At 36.0% G+C, this 25578-nt stretch overlaps 1 protein-coding gene across 1 annotated transcript; it reads left to right on the top strand.

The window, feature by feature from the left end:
* The first annotated feature begins 1664 nt into the window (after window positions 1–1664).
* On the top strand, window positions 1665–25313 carry LOC118198215 (uncharacterized). The gene is made up of 3 exons (XM_035369838.2): window positions 1665–1713; window positions 12195–13029; window positions 23709–25313. The coding sequence occupies exons 1-3, from the start codon at window positions 1665–1667 to the stop codon at window positions 23848–23850; spliced, it is 1026 nt and encodes a 341-aa protein (XP_035225729.2). The 3' UTR covers window positions 23851–25313.
* The last annotated feature ends 265 nt before the right edge of the window (window positions 25314–25578 follow it).

Below are 25578 nucleotides of genomic sequence, written 5' to 3'. Positions count from 1 at the left end.
AAATGGCTCGAGGAAGACGTCCAGGTCTCAGGAGAGTTTAGATTTTGTAGAAACGTTTCCCATTTTCATTTGAGGTCGTTTCTGCAAGGAACATCGGTAGAGGAACAGGAGCTCCATCTTTATAAGTGTGAAGTTGTTGAATTTTTAGAACTGGGATCCTCAGAACTAAGAGTTCTTGCTTGATTAATTCGATATTTGAATTATGAGGAAGTTCCTTTATTGCAAACTTAATCAGTATATCTGCGTTCATAGTGAAGGTATGGAAAAAAATTCCTTTCATCTTGAAATTTTTGGTGGCTCTGCGGTAGCCATCGATGTCGTAGACTCTGATTCTCAGAGAATCAGCCTTTAAGTTTCCGAAAATCTTTTTGATTTCGTCTGATTTCAGTCGTCTTTGCTATAAGTTATCTCAATCGAGATTAAAATCTGGAATAACAATCGGCGGAATGTGGTCAGAAGTTTCCTTTGGGACGACTTGAATCCTTTCGCTTTCTCAATTTTTCCATGTGATCCTTTGGATTCAGATTATTAAATTTATTGGCATAAGGAGTTTCTTCGCTGTCTTTGTCAATTTTCTGTTCTTTGTCAAAGAACGTGCTGTTCTTTGACAAAGGTTTTAATTGCAATAAAGGAAGCTTTAATGCTGTACTGAACTATGCCTGCATTCAAGAGGACTACAATATCAGGACTTTCAAGGCTCACAGAATGAGGGATCACAATTTTGTCACTTAGTCTGCTCGTTTTTACATATGTAAATAACACATTTTTCATGCGTACATTACTTAACTTTCATTTGTTTATTACATATTAACAATGCATCCTATGCACATTTCATGTATTTTCATTTCTTTTGCATCTTTACAGCTCCATACACGTGATTATTACTCTTGTTTCAGGGGTGAGAGTTAAGTTACTTTAATGATTGGACTTTTTATCACTACGGCCGATGAGCCCTCTTTTCCTTACCTGCTCCGATTTCTCCGCTGGAAACTAGCTGATAATTGACACTCTGATTGTCCTTAGGGGGATTAGATCAATATACCTTACTAAAGCCCAACTGGGCTAATATAAGCATAAGCAATTAGCATTTAAGGATTCGTAGTCAGAAACTGAAGATTTTCGTTTGCTTGTAATTCGCGGCTCTGTAAAACCGTCATCATCAGCTTGCACTTTTTCTTGCGAATTCTAAGTGATACCTTCGTGATATGGGGAGCGGTTTCACAGGTGAATGCATTCATCATAGTGGATGGAGAGTTAGTGTTTGCTGCAGCTTCCTTAGGAATAAAGTTTGCACTTTAAAAGAGAGTGTATAAGCTTTCTATTTCAGCCTTGAGTTGATTAGATCTCATTAAATCTCTCACCTTCAAGTAGCACTCTAGAATTTTCGAGTTTGAAGAGTTCATATCCAATGGCGTCTGAGCGTGCAAGAATAGTTTGCCACGAGGGAAGCTATGCAAAATTAACGTCCATATTAAGAATCAGGTGTCCATTAAAACTTGAAAAGCAAGCATTACAAGGCACAGAAACAAAAGGTGAAAATAAGAGGATTCTCACTGACGTCCTACTTTTATAGCATCAGTAGCTCGAAAATGGAAAAGAAATCTATCATAAAGAAGGCCTTCGAAGCCTAAACTCCTCCACCGCTGCTCTGCAGTTCTCCTGAAATGTCTTTTCGTGTTGTCCGTGGCACTCGCCGCCGATTCGTGCCTGAAGGTATGTATTCATAGTGCTGGAGTTGTAGAGGTGAAAGGCAATTAAGATGCTTCCTTTCAGTATTGTCTTTAGCACACACTCTGCCTCTCTTCCTTCTTATTTCTTTTGATTTCTCATCAGGTTACAGTTTATTCATGATGATAGTTCCTTTCACCGAACACAACGATGATGTAAGATGCCAAATGCTATGCAATGATTCAGAATGTCAAGAGTAGAATGTCGAGGTTAATTCATGTCAGGAAAACCGAATGTGGGGTTAAAAAATATCTAACTCTGTGTTTAAGTATTTTACTTTCGAGCTAGCGCAGCTTAGCTATTAAGTGCGCGTATAGAACGAGGGTGTAGTTTTAACTTTAAATACAGAGGAGAAAGTAAACGGGTGTGCTAGAAGTCATAGGGGGAGATATTTTTTAAAAGAAAGTTGTTTTTAAGTCTCGTTGAATATCAATATATCAGGAATAAAAAGTAGCATGGAGTTATAGAGAGAGCTCTCATCTGTTCTTTACCATAAGTCAGTAGTTACCAAAATGTGTACATGTATGTACTACATGGTACCAAATAGAGGCATTACATAGACTGCGAAAAGTTTTGCTGAGCTTTTTCCTTTATGCATTATTAAACAGTTTAATAATATTAGTATGCGCTTTTCTGGATTATTAATAACATACATCTACTTATAATTGCAAATTTAATTATAATTATCAGACGATTTTATTGATTATATCTATTTGTTTATCAGCATTAATTAATAATTTCATCTAAGAATTTCCTTTTCTTTTTTTACCTGAGCAATATATACATGTGTGGAGCAATTCATAACGACAGCGATGAGGCTGTACAACTCCGACGTTAGTTTCCCCCTCACCCCCGCTAACTGTGATTGGACTTGATCCCCCCCCAAAAAAAGAAGGAGAAACATTCTCTCCTTGTATCACTCACTTCTCGCGTTATGCAATGGATAGTAAACAACGCTTGTAACCATCGCTATGTTTTCTCTTCTAATACCTAATAAATATGTTATTTTGTGTTTGCTAATATAATGATCGTGTTCCTTACATCGGCAGCTTGGATTACACTTTATTAAGGTAACTTTAATTCTGTTTTATTCATCTGCTCGTCTCGATTTAGTGAAGTTGTAACAGTAAACAAAAATGAACCACGAATACCTTCAACAACATGTAGGTCACAAAGCTGAGAAACTTGAGTTTGATTTGGTTTGGTTTAGTTTATTTTGGGAAAGCATACTAGTGCTATCTGCCTAAGGGAAGGGATGCCTCCGTGGGGGACTTTCTAAGAGAAACTGGCTCTAATATACGTTAGACGTGGAGAAAACCACGAAAACGCCCAAACAGCTAAGCCTGCTCGCCTGGATTTGAACCCAGGTTGGAACTACCAATGTTCAACAACCGTTGGCAAGTCCACAAACGTTCTTCCTCTGGTGGGCTGAAACGCTTAGGAAGCACTGTCATAGACAAATAATCCGATCCAATTCCAGTTGTTACAGTTCTAGCACTGTAATTGTTTATAAAAAGTGATTTAAACGGCGAATTCTGCGGTTTAAGCTAGTTTTTAAAATGCTTCATACCATCTAACGTGAAATTAATTGCTTAATCATATTGAATAAGGAGGGCTTGTATGGCTTTTTAATTGAATATGACAAAACATATGAGGGTAGCTGACAAAAGGAAGACATGCTTTCTTGAAGAATATTCTATGGAAAATCTGCTATTTGCTTTATGGTTAAAGAAAATCACGAAATTCTTTACACATAATACTTCGGTTTGGTTTGGTTTAGTGGTTTTAATGGCGCACAGCCTGAAAAAGTTATTAGCGCCAGACATATGTTGAGAGAACACAATTAAAACACAAAAAACAATTCAAATTTAATACAACAGATATATAAAATAAAAAGAAGTAATAAAATGTTGAAAAGTTAAATGAAGTTACTCATTATATAAAAATATGGAATGTGAAGCAGTGACACATAATTGATATAAAATATGAAATGTATGTTTAAATTACATTAATATACAAGGGTATTATCAAATTAGATGATAAAAACTTATTTCTTTCAAATACTGAAATAAATTAGTATTGACCTGTTTCCCGATTATTCGGTCCAGAGGCAAATCAGAGTCATTAAAATACTTTAAACGAAGTGTGTTAAAATACACGCAGTCGACTAAAAAGTGACACAATGTTAGAACAATTCCACAGAAAGAACAAACAGGTTCTCTCTCGGCCTTCAAAAGGTAGCTGTGCGTGCCTCGAGAGTGACCAATCCTTAGAAGTGTTAACAACACTTCCTCCCTTCGGTTTCGTATGAAGTCCCAATACTCAATTAGAGGTGTCACGCTTTGAAGTTTATTGAGGACCTAAACATCCCACAATAGCTGCCACTTTTCAAGGATTTTTCTCTTGACAACCTTCTTAATATCCGTCAGAGGAACATGCTGGCTGCACGAGTCAACAGCAGATTTGGCTGCGATATCTGCCAGTTCGTTTTCCCTGATACCAATATGACCAGGGACCCAGCAGTACAGAATTTCGTAACCCCGCTTTTCGCAACTTTAAAGTTAACTTTAGAATATCTACAATAACAGGATTGTGAGTGTTGGAAGCAGCTTCTAAAAGTTTAAAGCACTGTATGAGTCTGTATAAATTATGAATTTCTTTATGGCATAGATTTGATGTGTACAGAAGCGCAGAATATATAGCAGATAGTTTTGATGTTAAGACTGAGGAAGCATGGGGCAAACTTCTGCTCCCCATGTGGCCTCCAATTACACATGCCATCCCAACATGATCAGTTGAATTGGATCCATCTGTATATATGGGAACATAACTGCTATATTTATGCCTATGCTCAGCAAAAAGTTGTCTGTAAACAGTCTCGTTAGTGTTTGTTTTAACATGGTTGTGTAAAACTTCAAGAAGATGGATTTCTGTATTTTTCTAAGGTGGAATTTGGAAATGCTCTACTGCTTGGGGGGAGATACCAGACAGAGATAGTTTCTCAATCAGAGAACGAACTCTTAAAGAAAAAAAAAGTACACAAGATGGTCGTGCCTTAAATAAGAGGTCACAGATGTTATCAAGTAAAATTAGATTATTAGGATAGTCAAGTTGAAACAGTACATTAAAATACTGCACAAGAGACAACTCCTCACGCCTCAAACGGAGTGATGGTTCGTAACAGTCAACATAAAGACTCTGGACAGGAGATGTCCTGAACGCTCCAGAACAGATTCGCAAAGCTTGATGATGAACAGGATTTGGTTTTGACAACACTGAAGACCGGACAGATCCATAAACAACTGAGCCATAATCCAGTTTAGAACGTACAATTGCAATGTAAATGCGAAGCATAGAGCAATGCTCTGCACCCCAGGAGGTGTTCGTGAAAACTTTTAAAATATTTAGTGCTTTTATACACTTTTTTCTCAGGTTCAAAACGTAAGAAAGGAAAGTTAATTTTTGGTCGAAAATGACCCCTAAAAATTTTACTTCAAGTGCAGTTGGAATTTTTGAACCGTTAAAATATAACACAGGTTCAGGATGGAAACCTCGCATTCTACTAAAGTGCACACACACACGGTCTTCTGTTTCGAAAACGTAAAGCCTTGTTTGTCTGACCATTCCTGGATCCTAGTTAAAGCGATCTGCAATTGCCTTTCTATATGTCTCATGTCTACCCCTCGACAGCTAATCTGTAGATCATCAACATATAAAGATCTTAAAATAGGGTGAAGAAAGTTATTTTAACACAGAGTTTATTTTTAAGCTAAACAGGGTTACACTAAGTACACAGACTTGAGGCACACCCTCCTCCTGTTCGAAAACCTCAGAGAAAACAAAGCCAATCTTTATTTGAAAATTCTAGGGCCCAAAAAATTCTGAATGGAAATTGGTAGGTTGACGCGCAAGCCACTGTCATGAAGATCGCGAAGTATACCGTATCTCCATGCCTTATCATAAACTTTCTCTACATCAAAGAAAATTGAGACAAGGTGATTTCTTCTTAAAAAAGCTTTACGAATAGATGTCTCCAAAAAGGAGCATGTTATCTATCGTTGTTCTTCGCTTTCGAAAACCGCTTTGATAAGGCGAAATTATCTTATTCTGCTCCAAAAAATAGACTAAGCGATTGTTTACCATTTTTTCAAACAGTTTGCATACGCAACTAGTAAGGGTAATTGGCCAATAGTTCGAGGGATTCCTCGGGTCTTTCCCTTGCTTAGCAATGGGAATCACAACAGCTCTCCTGCATGCACTGGGAAAAGTTCGCTCTTTCCATCCCCTATCGTAAAGAGTGGAAAAGGGCAGTCAGTAACTTATAGGACAGATGCTTCAGCATTTCGTAATACACCCAATCAAGACCCGGACAAGACTTATGAATTTGCAACAAAGCTCTCTAACTGTAGCATAATAAAATCTCTACTATAAGGTTCAAAGTTGGAAAACATGAAAGCGATGAGATTTCTCTCAGAGTGCTGTTTGGTATAAAGAAATGCAGGTGAATAATTTCTGATGGAAGAAGCGGCAGCAAATGTTTCACCAATAGTATTCACAATCTCTTCTGTTTAGCTAATCACTCGGCCATCTTTTTACAAAAAGGAAAGTGAGTGGTCTTTATATATTCCGCATGCTTTTCTAACTCTTTCCCAAACCCGCTTACTAGGCGTAGAGGATGTTATTGACGACACATATGAAATCCAGGAATACCTCTGGCTTTACCTCCTTACTTTCCGTGCACTCACTTGCTTTGGCTTTTTTAAATGCTGTAAGGTTTCGCAAAGTAGGGTATCTGCGAAAAATTCCCCATGCTTTTTTCTACTTTTTTACTGTTTCATGGCAGTCACGATTCCACCATGGTTTCGAATACTTTAGCATTTTTCTTGAGGTTCTAGGGATGCTGAGCATAGCTGCCTGAATAATAGCATTAGTAACTGCTTCAAATGCATCATCGATATGCACATCTTCTACCATGTTCTCTGTGAGCTCTACGGTGGAAGAGAAGAGTTTCCAGTCTGCCCTATGAAGTATTAACCGAGGGGATCTCGACATGGCGTTTGCTCCTCTTCGTGCAAGAGATACAAAAATGGGATAATGATCGCTGTTGTAAATATAATTTCCGACACTAAACAGGCAAAATGGCAACAGAGATGGTGAACAGATGGCAAGGTCGAGAGCGTGGAATGTCCTTGAGGGCTCATGGAAATAAGTATCCTGCCATTATTCAGGAGACAAAGGCTATGATCTTCAATCATCTGCTCAATTTGTCTTCCTCGAGAATTTGTGTCTTTACTTCCCCTGAGCGGACTATGGCCGTTAAAATATCCTATTATGATATAAGGCTCAGGCAGCTGCTCTATAAGAACATTTAAATCTTGCTGATCAATGTGCTCATTTGGACGCAAATACAAAATTTGCTTAAGTAGCGACAACATGGAGGGATGTCGTCAAAAGAAAGTGCATTTGAAGGATAGTCCAATGAGGTGAGGAGACCTACACCTTCAATGGCACGCTCACCTGCAAGGTTATCCTTCCTGACGAAAGAAAACCTTCGAAGTTTTGCTTGTTGTTCTGGTTTCAGATTTGTTTCCTGTATTGCTAAGCACACAGGATGATAAGCATTGGTTATAGCTTTGATGTCGAGCAAATTTCGGTGGAAACCACGATAGTTCCATGAGACGAGGGTGGCCATTATGATTGGTGTTTGTTCTTTCTGTGCTGCTTTTTAGTTTTTCGTGGAAGTAGATGCCTGGCAACTTCTAGACCCTTTTCTACTTCCATACTATCTGAATCCCCAGATTCAGAAATAATCCCATCAAGACATCTATTTCTGGGATTTCTATTTTTATTAATTACTTAATTACTTTCTGAGTGGCACTTTTTGGTTTACTTTGTATCACTGTTCTCTTTTTTTTTGTACTAAATGAGTTCAGCTTTCGTTTTTCTTGTTGTTTGTAATCGGTTGGGTTTTATTTGGTAGAGTTTGTGTTTTAGTTGAAGTTTGGGTGGAAACTGTACGAGATGTTTTAAGAGCATTGGCATAAGATGTATTCATAGAACCTGTGTGCTTTGGATCAGTCTTCTGGCTTCAGCATATGTGATGTTCCTAGTTACTTTTGCAGTCTGCTATTATTTTTCTGATTTCCATTTTGGGCACAAGCTAGAAAATGCTGGATGTTCTCCCTTGCAATTTATACACAAAGGCGCAGCGGTACAATTATCACATTTATCACAATTGTGACCAATCTGTGAGCATCGGGCGCATGTGGGGCTGCCACGACAAGACATCTTCGAATGGCCGAAGCGCTGGGATTGGAAGCATCGCATAGGGTTTGGAATATAAGGTCTTACATGACAAGTTAAGTATCCGGCTTTAATATTCTTAGGCAGATCAGGCGAGTTTAAGGTCAGGATCACGTGTTTCGTATCGATCAACTGACCTTCCTTACGCATCTTGATCCGCTTAGCACCACAGACATTTGGGTCAGACAATTCGGATGCTATCTCTTCTTCAGGAACCCACTGAAGGGTCGACACCTCGACAATAATTCAATGTTTTATGTGCTGTTATAGTGACATTCGCTTGCCCAAGTTTGGTTACTTATAGTAAGGAAGCAGATTGGGTCGCCGAAGTTGTGTCAATAAGCAAGTCTCCAGAGCGGAGACGTTTTATATTTCTGGACGCACCAATACAAGAACGGATATATTTATTTATCAGAAAAGAAGACATCTTTTGCAACTCGCCAGAAGAACTAGAGACAACAAGGAAATGGGGAGTATTGTTAGGATTATTTGCATTTGCATCTGTACGTACGTTTTTAGCAGGTTTTTCAGAAGCACTAACGGTTTGAGAGACGGGACTGATTTTAATTAAATATATTTTAGAATTAGCCATATTTAAGAGAGAAATTATTCGTACCAGGTAGCCCCATCCACCACAGAGTCCAACAGGGGACCCAGAAGTCTGCGCCAGGGTTAACCGGGTCCATACGCAATCTGAAGTTACAGTCAGCTCTCTTGAAAGAAGGAACTCCCGAAAGCTTATCCAAGCCACTATCCTTAAGGGCAAATGAACAGCCGATTGACACTAGCGGGGACAACTAAGTGCCTCACGTTTCAATCTGAAGCAGAGGCCAAAGCAGTGTGTTGGGGATAGTACCTCGCCCTTCAAATACCAGGACCCTCCTTTCCAGCCTTACGGGTCACAACGCACGGCAAACGCGTAGGTGGGCTCCTTACGGGTTTCTAGAAGATCAACTGATATAAAAGATAAAAACAATATGCAGCAGCATATGCCGCATAAACTTATTCGCTATTTTGTGTAATTTCTACAATATTTTATAATACTTATAATTTTGTAAATTTTAATTTAATTAAAAACATTTAAAGATATTTTTTGTTTGTTCACAATTATTTGTATTTTCTCTTTTTCTAAGAAGTGGAACACTCTGATACTTTGTTTTCATAAAATAAAGTACGAGCTTTTTGTTAAAAATTTCATAGCTCATTGCAGTTTACACAGCCAGCCCATTCACTAGCTTGAAATTGGAAATGAATTACCAGGTTGATCATTCGATTCATTGGTATTATAGACTTGGATTCTGTGAGCCTGAGTAAAGAGTGAAATATTATTCGTAAATGTAAAAGATATGATAAACAGTGGTTTAAAAACAATTATAGATACAGCTTCATATATATTGGCTGATGAAATTTTCCCAGATATCAGCAAGTAATTAATTTTGCTTCTTTATTTATTTCATACCATAATGGTTTATTGCTTATCAGTACAAAATCTGAGCTAATTAAAAATAAGCATTGCATTACATTAAACATTATTAAAAATAATGTACTAGTACATAAACATTAATAATAAAGTATTTATAAAAACTATTTTACTAATAATTTTGAAAATATTTACACTATTAACGTAATTAATGAAAACCATTTCAAACCAAAATATGATCTGCATTAGTGAATTATGATTAAAAATAATGGTTACATTGTTCTGAATAACATTGGAATAATTTGAAGGTTAAAGCTGATAATCTCTTAAGATGATTTTGCAGTCGGAAAAATGTAAACATAGCTCATTTCGATTAACTTTTCGTTTTTTTTAAATATGCCGATTATCTGTTTGCCATACACTGGATTAAATACTGAATAAGTGTTTCATCCAGATGATAATATTAAGCATTGATTAACATTTCCTATAACTATTTTTACTTCATTGTACGAAGTAAAGGACGGATTGCAACGGGTTGCAAAATATATGCTAAGCAAGGAATTCATAATTGTTTTTACAAAAAAAAAAAAAAAAAAAAAAAAAAAAAATCAACATTAATATTTCTACACAGTTTCAATTTTGAAATCATGTCACCTATCTTAGGCTAATTTTACATTCCCACTATCAGTTCGTGCTAAAACCTTTAGATGGTGCCATATTAATTTTCTCTTTAGAACAGTGTTAGCAGAATTTAAATGCGTTCTCTGTCAGCTTTTCGCGAATCCTTCGAAAACGGGATTTCAAAAAACAAAAGTATCTCGATCTCGCTAAAGGAAGCCTCTCATTCTGCATAAAACCCGAGCAATGCCAGGTACTTCAGTTAGTTTCTAAATAAACCAATATACTTTATTACAATAATTCACAAAAATAACAATGCAATCAAAAGGATTTAAATAATTACAAAAATTACAACAATGTAGAAAGATGAAATGTCTTTTTTCAATAACTTTAAATAAAAAAATAACTGAAAAAAATTCGAAAGCTTTCAAATTTTATATTACTCCCAAAGGGGCGTTTTTTTAACGCTTTGTGTGTTACCTTTATTTATTAAAACTCATGCTCTTCGTGTTTAAGCCATAAAATTCAATGCAACAGCAATGTCACAAATATTGTTATGTTTTTCTTACGTACGTACGGGTTCGTGGATTTGGAGTGAATAACGACGACACTTGATGAAGTATTGAAACACAATTTATTGGCCAGTATTTTATTCAAGACAGTTCCAAAACCATGTTTACAGTCGTCGAAGAACTACTATAAACACTCTGAAACAATCAGCGACACAGCCTTCACACTATCAAGGTATAACGGTGAAGACAGCTCCACGGCAAAGCACTAGAGAACAGCTCCCGACTCTGCTCGGTCGTTCTCGGAACTCTACGTGATCTCGACTCTCCACGCTACAACTCGCGATGCACTCGACGATACACTAGCGTACAGCTCCCGACTCGTTTCGGTCGTTCTTGGAGCTTAACGCACTCTAAGATAAGACTCGATGATGCACTAAGAGACTCTCTCGAAACACTCGACGACCAACTCGGCACTAGACTACGAGACACTCGCTCACTGAGTCGACTAAGCACTTACTGACGATCAACTCATTCGACTGCCTCTGACTACCAACTCGATGGACTCCGCGTACCAGCAAGGTTTATATAGCTTGCGTTCGAGAACATTCTGAGCTAAACCAGTAAGAATTCGTTCCGGAAGGTTCTCTATCCGTCCATGGCATATCGCCAATTTTGTCGCCAAATGGGCGATTTCTCACTAAACGTGGCAATCCTGCATTTCCTTGCCATTTTCTGGCAACCCTAAACCTGCCTTGCGGAGAAGCTATCTTACCGCCCCTGGACATTTCGTAACAATATTTAAAAGAGCACATTTTTAGAATTTCCTCTACACAGTCTCGCGCTCTGGAGATAAAAACGTTTTGTTTTTCCCGTACAGTGTTGCCATTGCTCACTTTGAAATCGCTGAGTTTCTTAATCAAAAACTCATAAATGCTTTACAAAATATGAAATAGATAACACAACAAATTTCCGATTCCAAATTTGGGCATCCAGATGCCCATATTTGTGTGGAGATGTACGATTCAAAATTTGATGGCTCTAGGTACCGCTGTTTTATCACAATGCGAGAAACAAACATACATTTTTGCAGGTTCGTCGTTATTTGATTTCTTTAAATATAATACAGGACTCTAATATTTGCTGGCAACAATTTAAAACGTAATTCGCCGTTTATAGTAAATCAACGCAGAATTTCATAGCAAAATTAATAGCCCTTCTGGGCAAATTGCGCCTTTGGGCTGAAAAATAGTAAAATTATTTCACAAAATTCTATACATAATTCGCATCAATGATATCATTTACACTGAAAAGAATTTGCACGAGGAAAGGAACTGTCAAAAATCCATAATAAAAAATGAGGATATATAAAATTTAAACTAAATACTAGACTGGCAATCCATGAAAAGGGAAAACTTAGGCATAATTATTAATGTGTTATAAATAAATGAAAAATTTTACTTTTTCGGGGTGGTGGAAAGGCAGCAAACTAATTTCTCTGAAGTAACCGCATTTTTAGACTGTAAATACTTTTTCCATTTATTTAATTTTTCTTTATTTACTTTGATTATATAACTACAGCAGTTGATAAAAATGTGGATTTCCTATTTTTTCAGACTCTCTGCAATACCATGGGCACAATATATCATTAAAAAATCATCATCTGACACCTCTTATCAGTGATAATTCAGCTTCAGCATCTGCAGAATATGGGCATCCTGGTAAGGATTCCAGTGAGTATATCCAAAATATTGAAGAGTTGCTTACCAGAAGCTATTTTGGAACAAGGTCACCGAGACCAGTACATCGTAATCCTCATTTTATTGACTTGGAATCACATCAGAAATTACTCGCTGCCCAGGCAAGTGTTCATAGACCATATCCAGACTATCCTTTATTTCATTTGGATGACTATGATAATCCAATGAAGAAGCATGATTACGTAAGAGGTCAGTACGATGGTGGATGGGACAACATCCCAAATGGATTCCATATTGGAGGTGGTGGAAGCGGAAGCGGAGGAGGATTAGTACATGCTATGGGTGCACTGAAAAAGGGCAAAGAGGCTAAAGCATTATTCATTTTATTGGCACCTTTGATATTACTCGCAGTATTTGGACCCATTCTTGCAACACAGTCTATGATACCCTGGATTGCCAGTGGAGGACTCAATACTATAAGTACAATTGCTGGTGGCAAACGGAAAAGAAGATCCCCAATTAATGATCCTAGACAAATGTTTGAAATAGAAAAGAGGTTACAGCTCTTTATGGAAGTTCAAGATTTCATTGCTAAATCAGGATCGCAAAATTTAGTAGAAGAAATGGGAAATGCATTTCTCAAATGTACAAAATATACAGAACGAAGAAACAAATGCCTCGAACGTGTTGCTTGTGAATACTCTGATGAAACTTCAGTCCTCGACCCCAATGAAAGAAGAGTAGCAAAATTGTAAGTTACATTTTCCATTAATCAGTTCACATGCTTATTGCTATCATTGCAGAATTATCACAATTTAAATCGAGTATTAACTATTCTAAGTGCGACAATATTAGTTGATCCATAATTATTTAGCATAGCATTGAAATATGAAACGCCCGGAGTTTTTCTCACCACGACTTTTTTAAACGACTCAAAATTGCTAAATTTGATTTAAAATAATTTTATAATGCCTGAAAAGGCTTTAAAAAGGCATAAATGGCTTTAAAAAGCCTTTTTATGAAACAAAAGTTAGAATATAAGTGCACGTTCTTGTGCTAATATTATCAACCACAGCTCGTGGTAATGCAACTAAAAGAACAGTCATATTTCAATTTAATACGTAGTACAGTCAGTCGTCAAAGATTACAAAATTTAATTTTACTCCAATTTAATTTTAATACATTTTTGCATTGCCAACAGGGCTACTAAAGCTGATTTAGAAGTTCTAACCAGAGTATCAAATTCAAATACCCGCAGCGATAACGCAAAGCCGAATAATTGCAACTTATCAGAGCTGCAAAGAACTAACTTAATGTGCCTGCGAAGGGAGAAATACCCTCATCTTCCAGCACAAAAAATCTCAGTTTAAAATTAGCTAATCTAATTTACATTCTAGTAGTGAGAAGATAGAAAGGAAAAATTATAGTAAATGCTGAAATTATAAATAACTGGTTAATTGAAGTAACCTTATAAGATGAAAAAAAATTAATGAGAAAAATTTAGCCCCAATCGCTTAGGGAAAAAAAAAAAAAAAAAAAAAAAAATGAAAACTTGAATAGTTTAAATTTCGTTAGGAGATAATAACCTCTTTATTTTAGCCATTATTTTACAAAGAATTTGTCATGATTTTTTATAATAGTTTCTTTTCCCGTGACATTTAATGATCAGAAATTCTTTTAGAATTGCACTGGTCTTCAAAATTAAAAGAATTTTCGTATTTGACCAATAATCTAATAATTGACAAATTTTAATGAACTTTAGTATAGACATAGGTAGATATAATACAATAAAATATACCACAGAACAGTCATGGTACATATACATGGTTGTGCGCGAGGTTCGTCAACGCACAAAGGCAAAACAACTTTTAACCATTAATGGAAAAGTAAGCACGTGCTTAAAGCTTAGGAAAGAGAGCACCACAAAAATTTTTCATTACCAGTTTTTACAGTGGAATGTATAGTGCAGTGAAACGAAGACGAAGAAGGACGGAATGGTGAGAAAGCAGGCAGTGTGCTGTAAATGTACGTAGGAACACCAAAATCTTTTAAGTGCTTAGGACATCTAAAAGTCGTAATCGGACACTGTACGAAGGTCTGAAACAAAATTTGCAAGGTTGAACAATAAAGGAGGCTAGTAGGGCATATGGTCCCCTTTAACAGTTATATAGCTGTCACAATATGATTTCATTCTGTCAAGAAAGCAGTTTATAAGTCCTTGTAGCAGTTGGTACCATTCCTCCTGTTCTCAGATTTAGGAGCGTTCTGGGAAAAGTTGGAGTTACCTTCCCAAGAGCGTCCTAAACATTCTCTACAGAGTTTAGGTATAGTTAACTGGATGGCCAATCGATCAAGTTAATATCCTCAGTAATCCGTCTTATGGTATTCTGCTATAAATCGTCAAATAATAATAATAAAACATGTCAGTTTTCACGGTATTTGTTTTATTACTTAAACCCATCTATGTATTACATTTCATTAAAATGTACACTGCGGGGGGGGGAAGGGACAGTTCTATATCTCCTGTTCTACTGAGCCGATTGACAAAATTTAAATTGCGTTTTTCATGTCTCGAAAGCGCGACTTAGGATATTAGATTCATATATAACATTGTTCTAACATAGGTATTTTTACACAAAAGCGGACGTTTTCTGAAATTTTATATATTATTTTACCAATACCAATTTTTTTCCCATATTTCGATTCTACGACTCAAATTATCCTAGATATTAAATTTTGTAAAATTTGGTGCGAAATTTATGGAGAAATTTTTTCAGTTTGGCCAAGAATAATTCACTTGACGAATTTCTTAATATATGACAGCCAATTTTCCTTTTCCTTCCATTATGCTGGAGCGGAAAAAAAAAGGCACCTCGTTCCTACCATTTTATATTATTTAATCCAAATAATTTTAGTAAAGTGTTTAAACCACATCTGATGTTTTATCGCTTTCAACAAATATGCCAAATTTCAAAACGCGCCAATATATAAATTCACGTATATCTTCGGAAATTTTGAATAAAAAATTGTAATTTTTTGCAGGTATACTTAGAAATACATCTACTTTAAGATGATGGTAAACATTTTACAGATTATAATTAAAAATTTTTTTGAAAAATTTATAAAAATTATTTAAAAATACAAATTTTTAAAATAAATCATAAAAAATGGGTGAATTTTATTTGGAATGAACTTAAATTTCGAAATGTGAAAGTAAGAATCAAATAAGTTTAATGAAAAAAGAGATATACCAAACTCAACAAAAGCGTAGCTAGGGTTTTCAGCGCCCGGGGACAACTGAAGATTTTGCACCCCTTTCTGTGTGCCAAGAATGGAAAACATTTCATTCTATAATTTCATATCATCAGTTTGGCGCTCCATGGATGCTGCGCCCGGGGACAGCTGTCTCTCCTTGCCCCACCCTAGCTACGCCACTGAAACTCAATTAACATTGAGGAACTAAATTATTAAAAACTACTCGTGCGATTTTTACAAAACTTGGTAGTTTGGCGTAATTTGAGTCGTAGAATCGAAATATGGTGTTGGTGTATTTAATTATAGTAAAGCACACTAGGGTTATCTGCCTAAGGGGAGGGATGCCTTCGGGAAGGACGTTCTAAGGGAAACTGGCTCGTATACACGTTACACATAGGGAAAACCACGAAAACACCCATGCAGCCAGCCCGTTCGCGGGATTCGAATCTCGGACCGAACTACCAATGTTCAGCGACTTTACCGCTCGGCCGCTGGTGAGCGAATCGAAATATGGAAAAAATATTGGTATGCTATTTCAGAAAAAGTCCGATTTTGTGTCAAAATACCTATATTAGAGCAATGTTATATATAAATCTAATACATATCCTAATTCGAGACATGAAAAACGCAAGTTGAATTTTGTCAACCGCCCAGTAGAACGAGAGATATAACTCTGTCCCCCCCCTCTTTTTTTTTTTTTTTTTTTTTTTTTTTTTTTTTTTTTTTTTTTTTTTTTCCGCAGTGTAGCTATCAGTTCTGAAGATAATCGACTAAATGCGGAAAATTCTCTTATTTTTGAAGATCACTGCACATTTAAAACAGAGATTTATTGGAACCAGAGGACCAGAAGTTATGAAAAATTTGGAATCCCTCATTTTAAAGCTTAATCTGGTCCACATTTTCTTTTACACATTCACCATTTTGTGCTTTCAAAAATACCAATGTTTGCCTAATTCTCTTAGTTACAAAGGGGTCTTCGAACTTGTGACAAAACTTCCCCACCTTTCCTTCTGACGCACAAGACAGCTTACTTTTTAAGACCTTCTTGACTTTAAAATCAGTTTTCTGCCTTTTCTTATCATAACAAAATTTTTGGTTTCTCCCGAACCGTATTCGACTTTTAGATTTGCCTCCTCACTATTTCTGAATGTCTGCCATCTTAAATTCTGCAAATCTCTTTTCAACAACAACAAAAAAGAGTTTATCGACGGTCGTAATTGACTTTTTGCCAAGAAATAATTCAGACAATTGTCTCCCCAGTTATATCATATTTGGCCGTTGTTAATGCAAATGTCCTTTCGGTACTTTTCCTTTATATGGGCGCCGAATTGCAACACGGGGGCTTGGATTATTGGCGCTTTAAGTTTTTCAAACGCTGAATTTGCTTCTGCCGACCAAATGTGGTCTTTTTTCTTTTAAAATTTAATAGGGGCTCTAGTATGTGAGCAAAATCTTTATGAGAGTCCTATAATAGGATCACAAGCTCCAAAATTATGTCAATTTTTCTTTGCCGTTTTACGTTGCAGATAATTATTTATCGTTGCAATTTCAAAATCCTCAGTTCGATTCCTCTGTTTGATATCTTATAGCCTAAGTATCGGAGTTCTTTGGCTGTGAATTTTATTTTGCTGCATTCGCTTTTAAAACTGTTTTTTTTTTAGAAGTGAAAAACTTCGTGCAAAATGTTGAATATGTTCATCAATAGCATCGCTTGTGATTATGTCATCTAAATAAAAAGAAGTTGATTTTCCGAAGACAGGTTTTAAGGTTATATCCATGGCTTTTTGAAACGGAGAGGGGCTCGGCATAGGCCAAAAGGCATTCTGAAGAAGTCGTGAACCTACGATTTGGAGATAAATGCGGTCTTTCGTATGTCCTCTAATTTCACACATTCCTGAAAACATCCAGAGAGGTCTAATGTCGTCATGTACCTTATTATCTTCTCAATTATTGGTAAGGGGTAAACCGGATATTTAGTTTTATGTAGAGTCGTCCAGATGGCATAGTGTTTAGGGGAACCTACTGCGATACCGAAGGGTTCGAGTTCGAGGTTACGAAGAAAGCATTGATGTCTGTAAATGTATAGTGTCTTTACGGCATGGAGGCGCTCTAAATGCATGGAGAGCCGAAAGTTCCCTTAAAAGGATGGTAGTACAGGAAGCGTGATAGGAGACCCTCGCCCCCCCCGGGGTATTCTCCATCAAAATTGGGGCAGAACTCAGTGAAGTCACATTGCCACCTGTATGATGCTTAATGTTCTAACCAACAGCAGGCACAATCTTGCTCTGTTTGCCACGATGAATTCCGTGGGCTTGGTGTGATGTTGCTGTCAGACATGTGAGATAAGTCACAAAAACAACACAATAGTTTCTTGTAGTCAATAGCGAAACGACATGCTTTAAAAATCAGTGGGTGGGAGATTAATTTTCTTTTGGCATAATACTGAAGGGCTGGCGTAGGGTCTGATTATAGGGATTATAATTTTATTTTTTAGCATTTCTGAAATATGCTTTTCTATGGTCTTCTTCTTGACCTTGTCATAGTTGTAAGGGATTTGCTCTACGGAGAAGGTAATTTCCTGTTTACTATCGTGTGACTGACCACATGTCAACACTGGGATATCAAAGAATAAGGTTGGAAAATATCATCTGCTTGAGAAATGATTCTTTTCATTACTATAGAATATGTTTGGGGTGGGGGTGGGGGAAGGTGCCCTAGTTTAAATAGCAGTTATCTTCATTATCATAACTAATAACATCATTATTAAATAACAGCATTTTGGGATCATTTCCATCAATATTTTTTGCCACATTTTCGTCATTTAAGTCTAAATACCTCTCAATAAAAATTTCTGCATCTATAGATATTTAAGCAATTTTAATTTCGTCATCATTTAAGCATTTTCTGTACTTAAAAATTATAGTTAAAATAAAAGAGGACATTGCAAAAAAGAAAACACAAGCATTCACGAGTAATAAAATATACAACACAAAATATGATCACCTTTTTAAATCGCAAACTGAACAGACCGAAAGGCTAAGTGATCTATAGGAAAACTGCTCAATGGACGTATTATGCATAATTTTATCTGCAATCATCCTGTCGCATTACATGTACCTATTGAAGCCACTTATCGTCCTGCCTCTCCAAATCTCTCGGAAATCTTGGATATTATCCTTACAAATACTTCTATCCCTATTTCCTTGGAAATCGAGGCAGAACTTACATCTGATCATGTACCTGTCATTGCTTCTCTTGGTGTTTCTAAAGAAGACCCTCCTATTACCAGAAATAATACTGACCGGATTTCTTTTCACAATATCTTAATCAAACATCCTCCTATTTTCACTTCACTTTCTACCAAACAGGATATCGATCTTGCCATTCAAATCTTCACTGACAGTATACTGAAAGCTTTCAGAGATGCTACAGTTACCATTCAATTAACTAACAATAATCAGGGTTGCCACTCAAACAGGAGAATGAAATTCCCTGACTTTTCCAGGTTTTCCAGGTGTGTTTCAAGAAAATTCCAGTCTATCCGCGTAATGTACGTTGGCTGTGCTAAGAGGTAAATTAATTATGGTATTACTTGTATTGTGCAGCAAATTCACTTAATTATTCAATAAATCCCAGAGGACATAAGGCACCTTAACACTTGAAAACACAAATATAATTATAATAGTTGTTGTTTTCTCCACTGAAGATTGAGATTAGAATCTTCCCAATCTGGAATAAAATAAGGCTTTTTTTGCAGACGTTCTGCAGCTAAACGAAAGAAAGAAATCTATTTTAATAAATTGAGGTATTTTATATTTATTTTGCAGCATACATAAGGAAAAAATATGTGCATTAAATTTCGTGATGGTATGTCATCATACTACTATAATTAATTTTAGGATTATGCCAGAGAAAATTTCTTGAAATTTGGAAATATTATTTACTAATAATAAATAAATTTAGAGGGAAGAAGCAACATTAAATTATATGAATAACATAAAAATAATTACTTAAAAATTGAATTAGAATAATCAACGATATTTTAGCGAATATAGTTATATTACATGGCTAGCCTAGATGACTGATTACTATTTTTTTATTTTACTGCAAAATGGCAAGGTATTTATTAAAAAGAAAAAAAAAAAAAAAAAAAAGGTAGTATACGGTAAGGCTTTGGCACGATTTTGAAAATTGTCGCCAAGACCAAAATGACCCGTTTACTGCGCATCATGATGTCGCAAAATCCCATTATTATTCTAAACAAAGAACGTCTATGTAAAGAAGAAAAGGTTCCATACAAGTAAAATGCTATTACGCCGTTAGAATGCGGAGGGAAAATTTGTCAAGGGATTTGGCGACGGAACCTGGCGGCCAGAATTTCTCTCTTCGCGATGTGTACAGGAAATTGAGAAACACGTGTTAAGAAGAAACGCTCTTTGACAAAAAGAAAACTACGAAAATCCGTTTTTAAAATTATTGCGATAAATCCACGCAATAATTTTAAAAACGGATTTTCGTAGTTTTTTTTCCCCTGAAAATAACTAATCCATGAATTAATTTACTTGCGCCAAAAAATATTTTCTTTTCCTTTAGAGTTTAACCACTTGCGCTAAGACTAAACTTTACGGTTGCGGTGCCGTGCGCTACAATATAACAAGCGGTAAAGTGTCTCATTTACGCCGCTCCGCATCTGCGAGTGCAATCTAGAGCTTTAACTCGAGAAATAAACAATCTCGTTGTTAGGCAACGTGTGCACCACGTTATTTTCATTTTTGCGATAAATGCTTATCGACGTGGTGTTCACGTCGCTCACGGTTTGAGACAAAAGCATCTCGACGTGCGTGGCACGTCTTTTTAGCGCAAGTCGTTCAAGAAATTTTAAACGATATTCATTTTATGAACTCTTGATAACGTGACCTTCGAACTTCGACACCAGTTTCGATCTTCGGCGACAGATATATCAGACATGCACAGCTGTTTCCCTCTATGATGGAACGGAGCCACGTCTGTTGCAGAAAAGTTTTTCTTCTTTACAATACATATTCTTTGATTCTAACCTCCATGGTACCGTATACTAGGATTAAACCCATTTTGTTTTATACGAGAACAGGTACTTTCTTTAGTTCATGCACTGCACATGCGATTCTCGAGAATACTGGAAACCAAAAGTTGCTTTGCCTTTCTAAAAGACAATCAAATTGGAGCTGCGAAAATTGGCTCTATGCCAGCTACCCGAATGACACTCACGTGATACATAATTCGCCAAAAAAGTTATCTCTTCCGACGTCGGCGCAAAAATCGCTTTTTTTGGCGGCATCGTTGTATGAACTTCCCTAACTTTTCCAGATTTTGACAAAAATACTTAAATTCCCTGACTTTTCCCTGAATATTTTGGTCAATTTTCGAATTCCCTGACTTTTCCCGGTTCTCCAGGTAGCGAGGCAACCCTGAATAATATTCGACTCAATCGCAGTATCATCAAAGAAAGAAACCGATTGCTGAAGCTTTGGCACCGTAACTGGGACCCTGCGCTTAAAAGAGAAATCAATATTTTTAATAGAAGAATCAAGAAGCTTATCACTGATTTTTAAAAGGAAACAAGAGAAGATTTTATATCTAAATATTAATGATGGTTCTTTGTGGAAGTATCTTCAAAATCTTAAAAAAGTAGTATTAACAATAGACCTATTCATACGGATACTAAAATTGCCTACTCACTTAAAGATAAAGTTGATATTTTCGCTGAATACCTGGAAAAGCAGTTTACTCCTAATATGAAGCCCATGAATCAGACCTTTAAAGATGTTCTGGAAAATTATGTGTATTCCTGGCTTCATTCTTCTTCGGCTCATAACATCCCAAGGCTTACTTCTCCTATGGAAATTACTAATATTATTAGATATCTCAACATCAAAAAAGCTCCTGGAAGTGATCAAATTACTAATAAAATGCTTCGTAACCTTACCTAGAAATCTTATAAGTAAATTCGCTAGTATTCTCAACGCTTGTCTTACTCTCAACTATTTCCCTGATCCTTGGAAGCAGGCCAAGATCTTTCTTCTTCCCAAACCGGGTAAAGATGTGACCAAGCCTGATGGCTATCGTCCAATCAGTTTGTTATCCAGCCTTGGTAAAATTTATGAAAGACTTATCCCCGCAAGATTGGAAACTTTTCTTCACCTGCTACCTAATGATCAGTACGGATTCAGAAAAAACCTCAGTATTACTCGACAGCTAGTAAGATTTGTAGAATTTGTGGGATCTGCATTCCATAACAAGCAAAGTGTTGCACCCTTTATGCTGGACGTGGCAAATGCCTTTCACCGCGTCTGGCATGAGGGACTCGTCTTCAAGCTTATCAACTTGGGACTTCCCAGAGAACTCATTCTTCTGATCTTCTCCTTTTTGCAGAACCTCACTTTCTTCGTCGCTCAAGGAAATGAGAAATCCAATTCAAGACTTATAAGATCCAGCGTTCCACAAGGAAGTATTTTCGGTCCAATGCTATATCTTTTCTACATATCAGATTTTCCTCAACCTGGTTTGGACAATTACTCTCTGTTAGCATGTTATGCCGACGATACGGCGATTGCAATTAAATCCATCCAAGCTAATCCTGCAATAGACAAAATGCAAAATTACCTCTATGCCGTAGAAGACTGGTGCACAAAATTGGCGCGTAAAAATCAATGCTAGCAAGTCACAACTTTTAATTCTTAGCAAAACTAAGAAAAACATTGCTTTTAAAGATCTCTACCTTTTTCAGGAAGCTGTTCCTCTGGTCACAAAGGCCAAATACTTCGGAATTATTTTGAACCAAAGGCTCACATGGTCTAACCACATTAATAGTGTCAAGAGCAAAGCCATGGGCATAATATTCAGATTTCTCCCGGTCATTGGAAAATATTCAAATCTTAGCTTGCGTACCAAAAAACATATATATACCACTTGCATTCGACCGATGCTTTGTTATGCTGCTCCTGCTTGGGACACGTTCACTCAAACTCAACTGCATCAATTACAAGTAGTGCAAGACAAATTTCTGCGCATTATTACTGATTCACACTATCTTATACGCAATAAACTTTTACACAGAGACTTAAAACTCGAGACGATTCCAGATTACATCAGAAGATCTAATGAAAAATTCTTCAACAAAGCTGTGCAACATGACTTTGTTAATTACTCCCAAGTCTTTAATTATGAAATTCTCTTCGAAGATAGAAGCGTCAGACCACTTGCAGCTCACACCTTCATGGGAGGAGACGACAACTTTTTCACTTAGTTCCTAAATTGGTAGCTGTTTATACTTCCAATGCATCTGATTTTGATTGAAGTTCTTCTGTAGCTTAAATATTATTCTTGGAGATTGATAAAACTAATGCTGTGAGATTTTAAGCATTGTGATGATATAGTAGTGTTGCAAATAGGTTGCTTAAGTTGTTGTTGAGTTGCTGTAGTTTATTGCGTTGAATAGTTGTATTAAAATTGTATGTTAATAGTTGTATTGTATTGTGCTGTATTTAGCACTATTGATTGAGGTTGTTTAGTTGTATTTGAATTTGTCACTGGAAACATTGCTGTAGAGTATCTTCTCATATTGTTGTCATTGATTTGCATTGTCTTGGGTCCTCCTTGAAAGCTATGATGGCCGCTCGTCACGTTTTGCGAACTTATCCGATTGGATTGTCTTGCTCCTTTTAGTACTTCTCTTCTTCCCCTTTTCTCATCTGAGATTTTCTCCACGTATGGATTTCTTTATGTCAAGTGCCCTTGGGCTTTAATTCTGGAACCGGCAACACTATTGCTCTTCGCAATAGCTTGGTCAATTATAGAGTCTAAGGAAAACTGCTAGCAGAGTTTGAATGAACGAATATGGGTAGTGTGCAGTCGAAACAGAAATTAGTGATAGTCATAATTTTTACAATAGCGAGTATAATGAAAGGTTGATTAAAAATATTCATACCTTCATATAAAGTATGTAAAAGAATTCATTTTTGATTAAAATATAAATTCTAAATACGTTATTTTCTTGTTAAAGAAAACACTGCACTTAGTTGTCAAAACTGGCAAACTTAATCGCCTAATCTTTAACATTAAAGCTACTTTAAATTATATAAATCTTAATTAGTTTTCAACAGCAAAATATATTAAACTAACATTTTCATTTTCCAGGATCCTGCGAAATGTTATGATGAATCCTCTGATTCCATCATCACTTAAAGGACGTTTGAGTAAAGGCTCAATGTTTGGAAAGAAGAATCATGGTCGGTGTATTAACTATTTTTGTGAAGTGATTGATAAGCCAAGTTCATAAAGGAAACATATATATATAGAGAAAAATTGAATTTAGTTGTCATCTCTCTGCAGAATGAAATGAAATGTTTCATTTTTCTCATTTCCCATAATACTGAAGACTACAGTGGTTGCAAAATGCAGTTAATGAGATTTGTAGTTTTATATTAGAGATTCTGAAGATGACGAATCTAATTCAGGAATTATAAACAAAAAAAAAAAAAAAAAAAAAAAACTGAAATGTTTCAGATTTTAAATTACGTCTAAAGGGGCGTTTTTTAACATTTTGTGTGTTACCTTTCTTTATTAAATATCATGTTCCTCGCACTTAAACCATAAGATCCAGTGCAACAGCAATATCGCAAAATAGTTTTAAAACGAGCATACCTTTAGAATTTCCGATACAGAGACTCACGCGCTGGAGATAAAAATGTTTTTTCTGCACAACGTTGCCATTGCTCGCTTTGAAATCCTTGATTTTGTTAATAAAAAATTCGTCAAAGTTTTAAAAAATAGGAAATCGATCATAAAACAAATTTCAAATTTGGTCTTCCACATGCTCATATTCGTTGGAGGATTACGTTATTCAAAATTCGATGACTCTATGTACCGTTATTTTATGACAATGTGAGAAATATACATACATTTACGCAGATTTTCATTATTTAATTTCTTCAAATATAATGCAGGACTCTAACATTTTATGGCAACAGTTTGAAAAGTGAACGGACATTTATGAGTCCGACGCAAAATGCCAAAACGAAATTAATATCTCTTCTGGGCTAACGCCCTTTGGGCTAGTAATAGAATTGAAGCTCATATTTTAATAGATACAGAGTATATGAAAACAATTTTAGAACTAATATACTAAAAAATTTTTAAATGCAAAATAAGGAATTGAAATTTCTTGCAACAGCTTTCTATTTGAAATGAGAAATATCTTCTGCAACTTTTAAATTTATTCATCTTTCAAAATGAAACTAATAGTCCTTCGGGATTCAAATCCCTTTGGACTAAAAAAAGAGGTGGGGGGGGGTTTGTAAATAAAGATAAATCTAAAAAATATTTATCTTTCAGATATAATTTATATTTTATTGAATATATTACTACTTGGAAATAGTTAATATCAGATGGCATAGTTACCACAACACAATTAGGACAGAAATTTTTTACGGTTCAGAAAATTAAATGGCATCATTTCAGATTTTAATTTTTTGTTATATATATATATCAGAATTGAATAAATTTTCTTTTAGGGTACGATTAAAAAGATTTACTCCCCCCTGATTTATAACAGTAATAATTTTCTCATCAGCTTCATAAGATTTTTGTTAGGCATTGCTTCGCATAAGCAAAATAACCTAGATATACAGGGTGTTTATAAAGTCCCGAACCCATTTCGATGTTTAATAACTCATAAAATAATAAAGATAGATTAAAATAAATAACATAAATAGTTAGATAGAGTCAAAAAGTTTGATGACCCTTGTCAACCAACTTCCACGTGTGCCTTCTTCGTCGCACGGAGAATATCAAGTCGATATTCAATTTCACGCCAGGTACCGGCAAGCATGTTGGCATCCGCAGATACATTTCGGTATATTAAACCTTTGGGGAATTCCTTTGTTCCTCACGGTATTCATGGGGATTTTCAGATCCCCATATGCGCACATTATGGCGATTAACAATGCCAGAAAGATGGAAGGATGCTTCGTCGGAGAACATTATGAGCTTCAGAAATTCAGCATCA

Source organism: Stegodyphus dumicola, chromosome 3 (assembly GCF_044657685.1).
Source record: "Stegodyphus dumicola isolate Sdum_Otavi_A_Nest chromosome 3, ASM4465768v1".
NCBI lineage: Eukaryota > Metazoa > Arthropoda > Arachnida > Araneae > Eresidae > Stegodyphus > Stegodyphus dumicola.
Note: the sequence above shows the minus strand (reverse complement) of the source record. Positions and strands in the feature narration are given on the sequence as shown.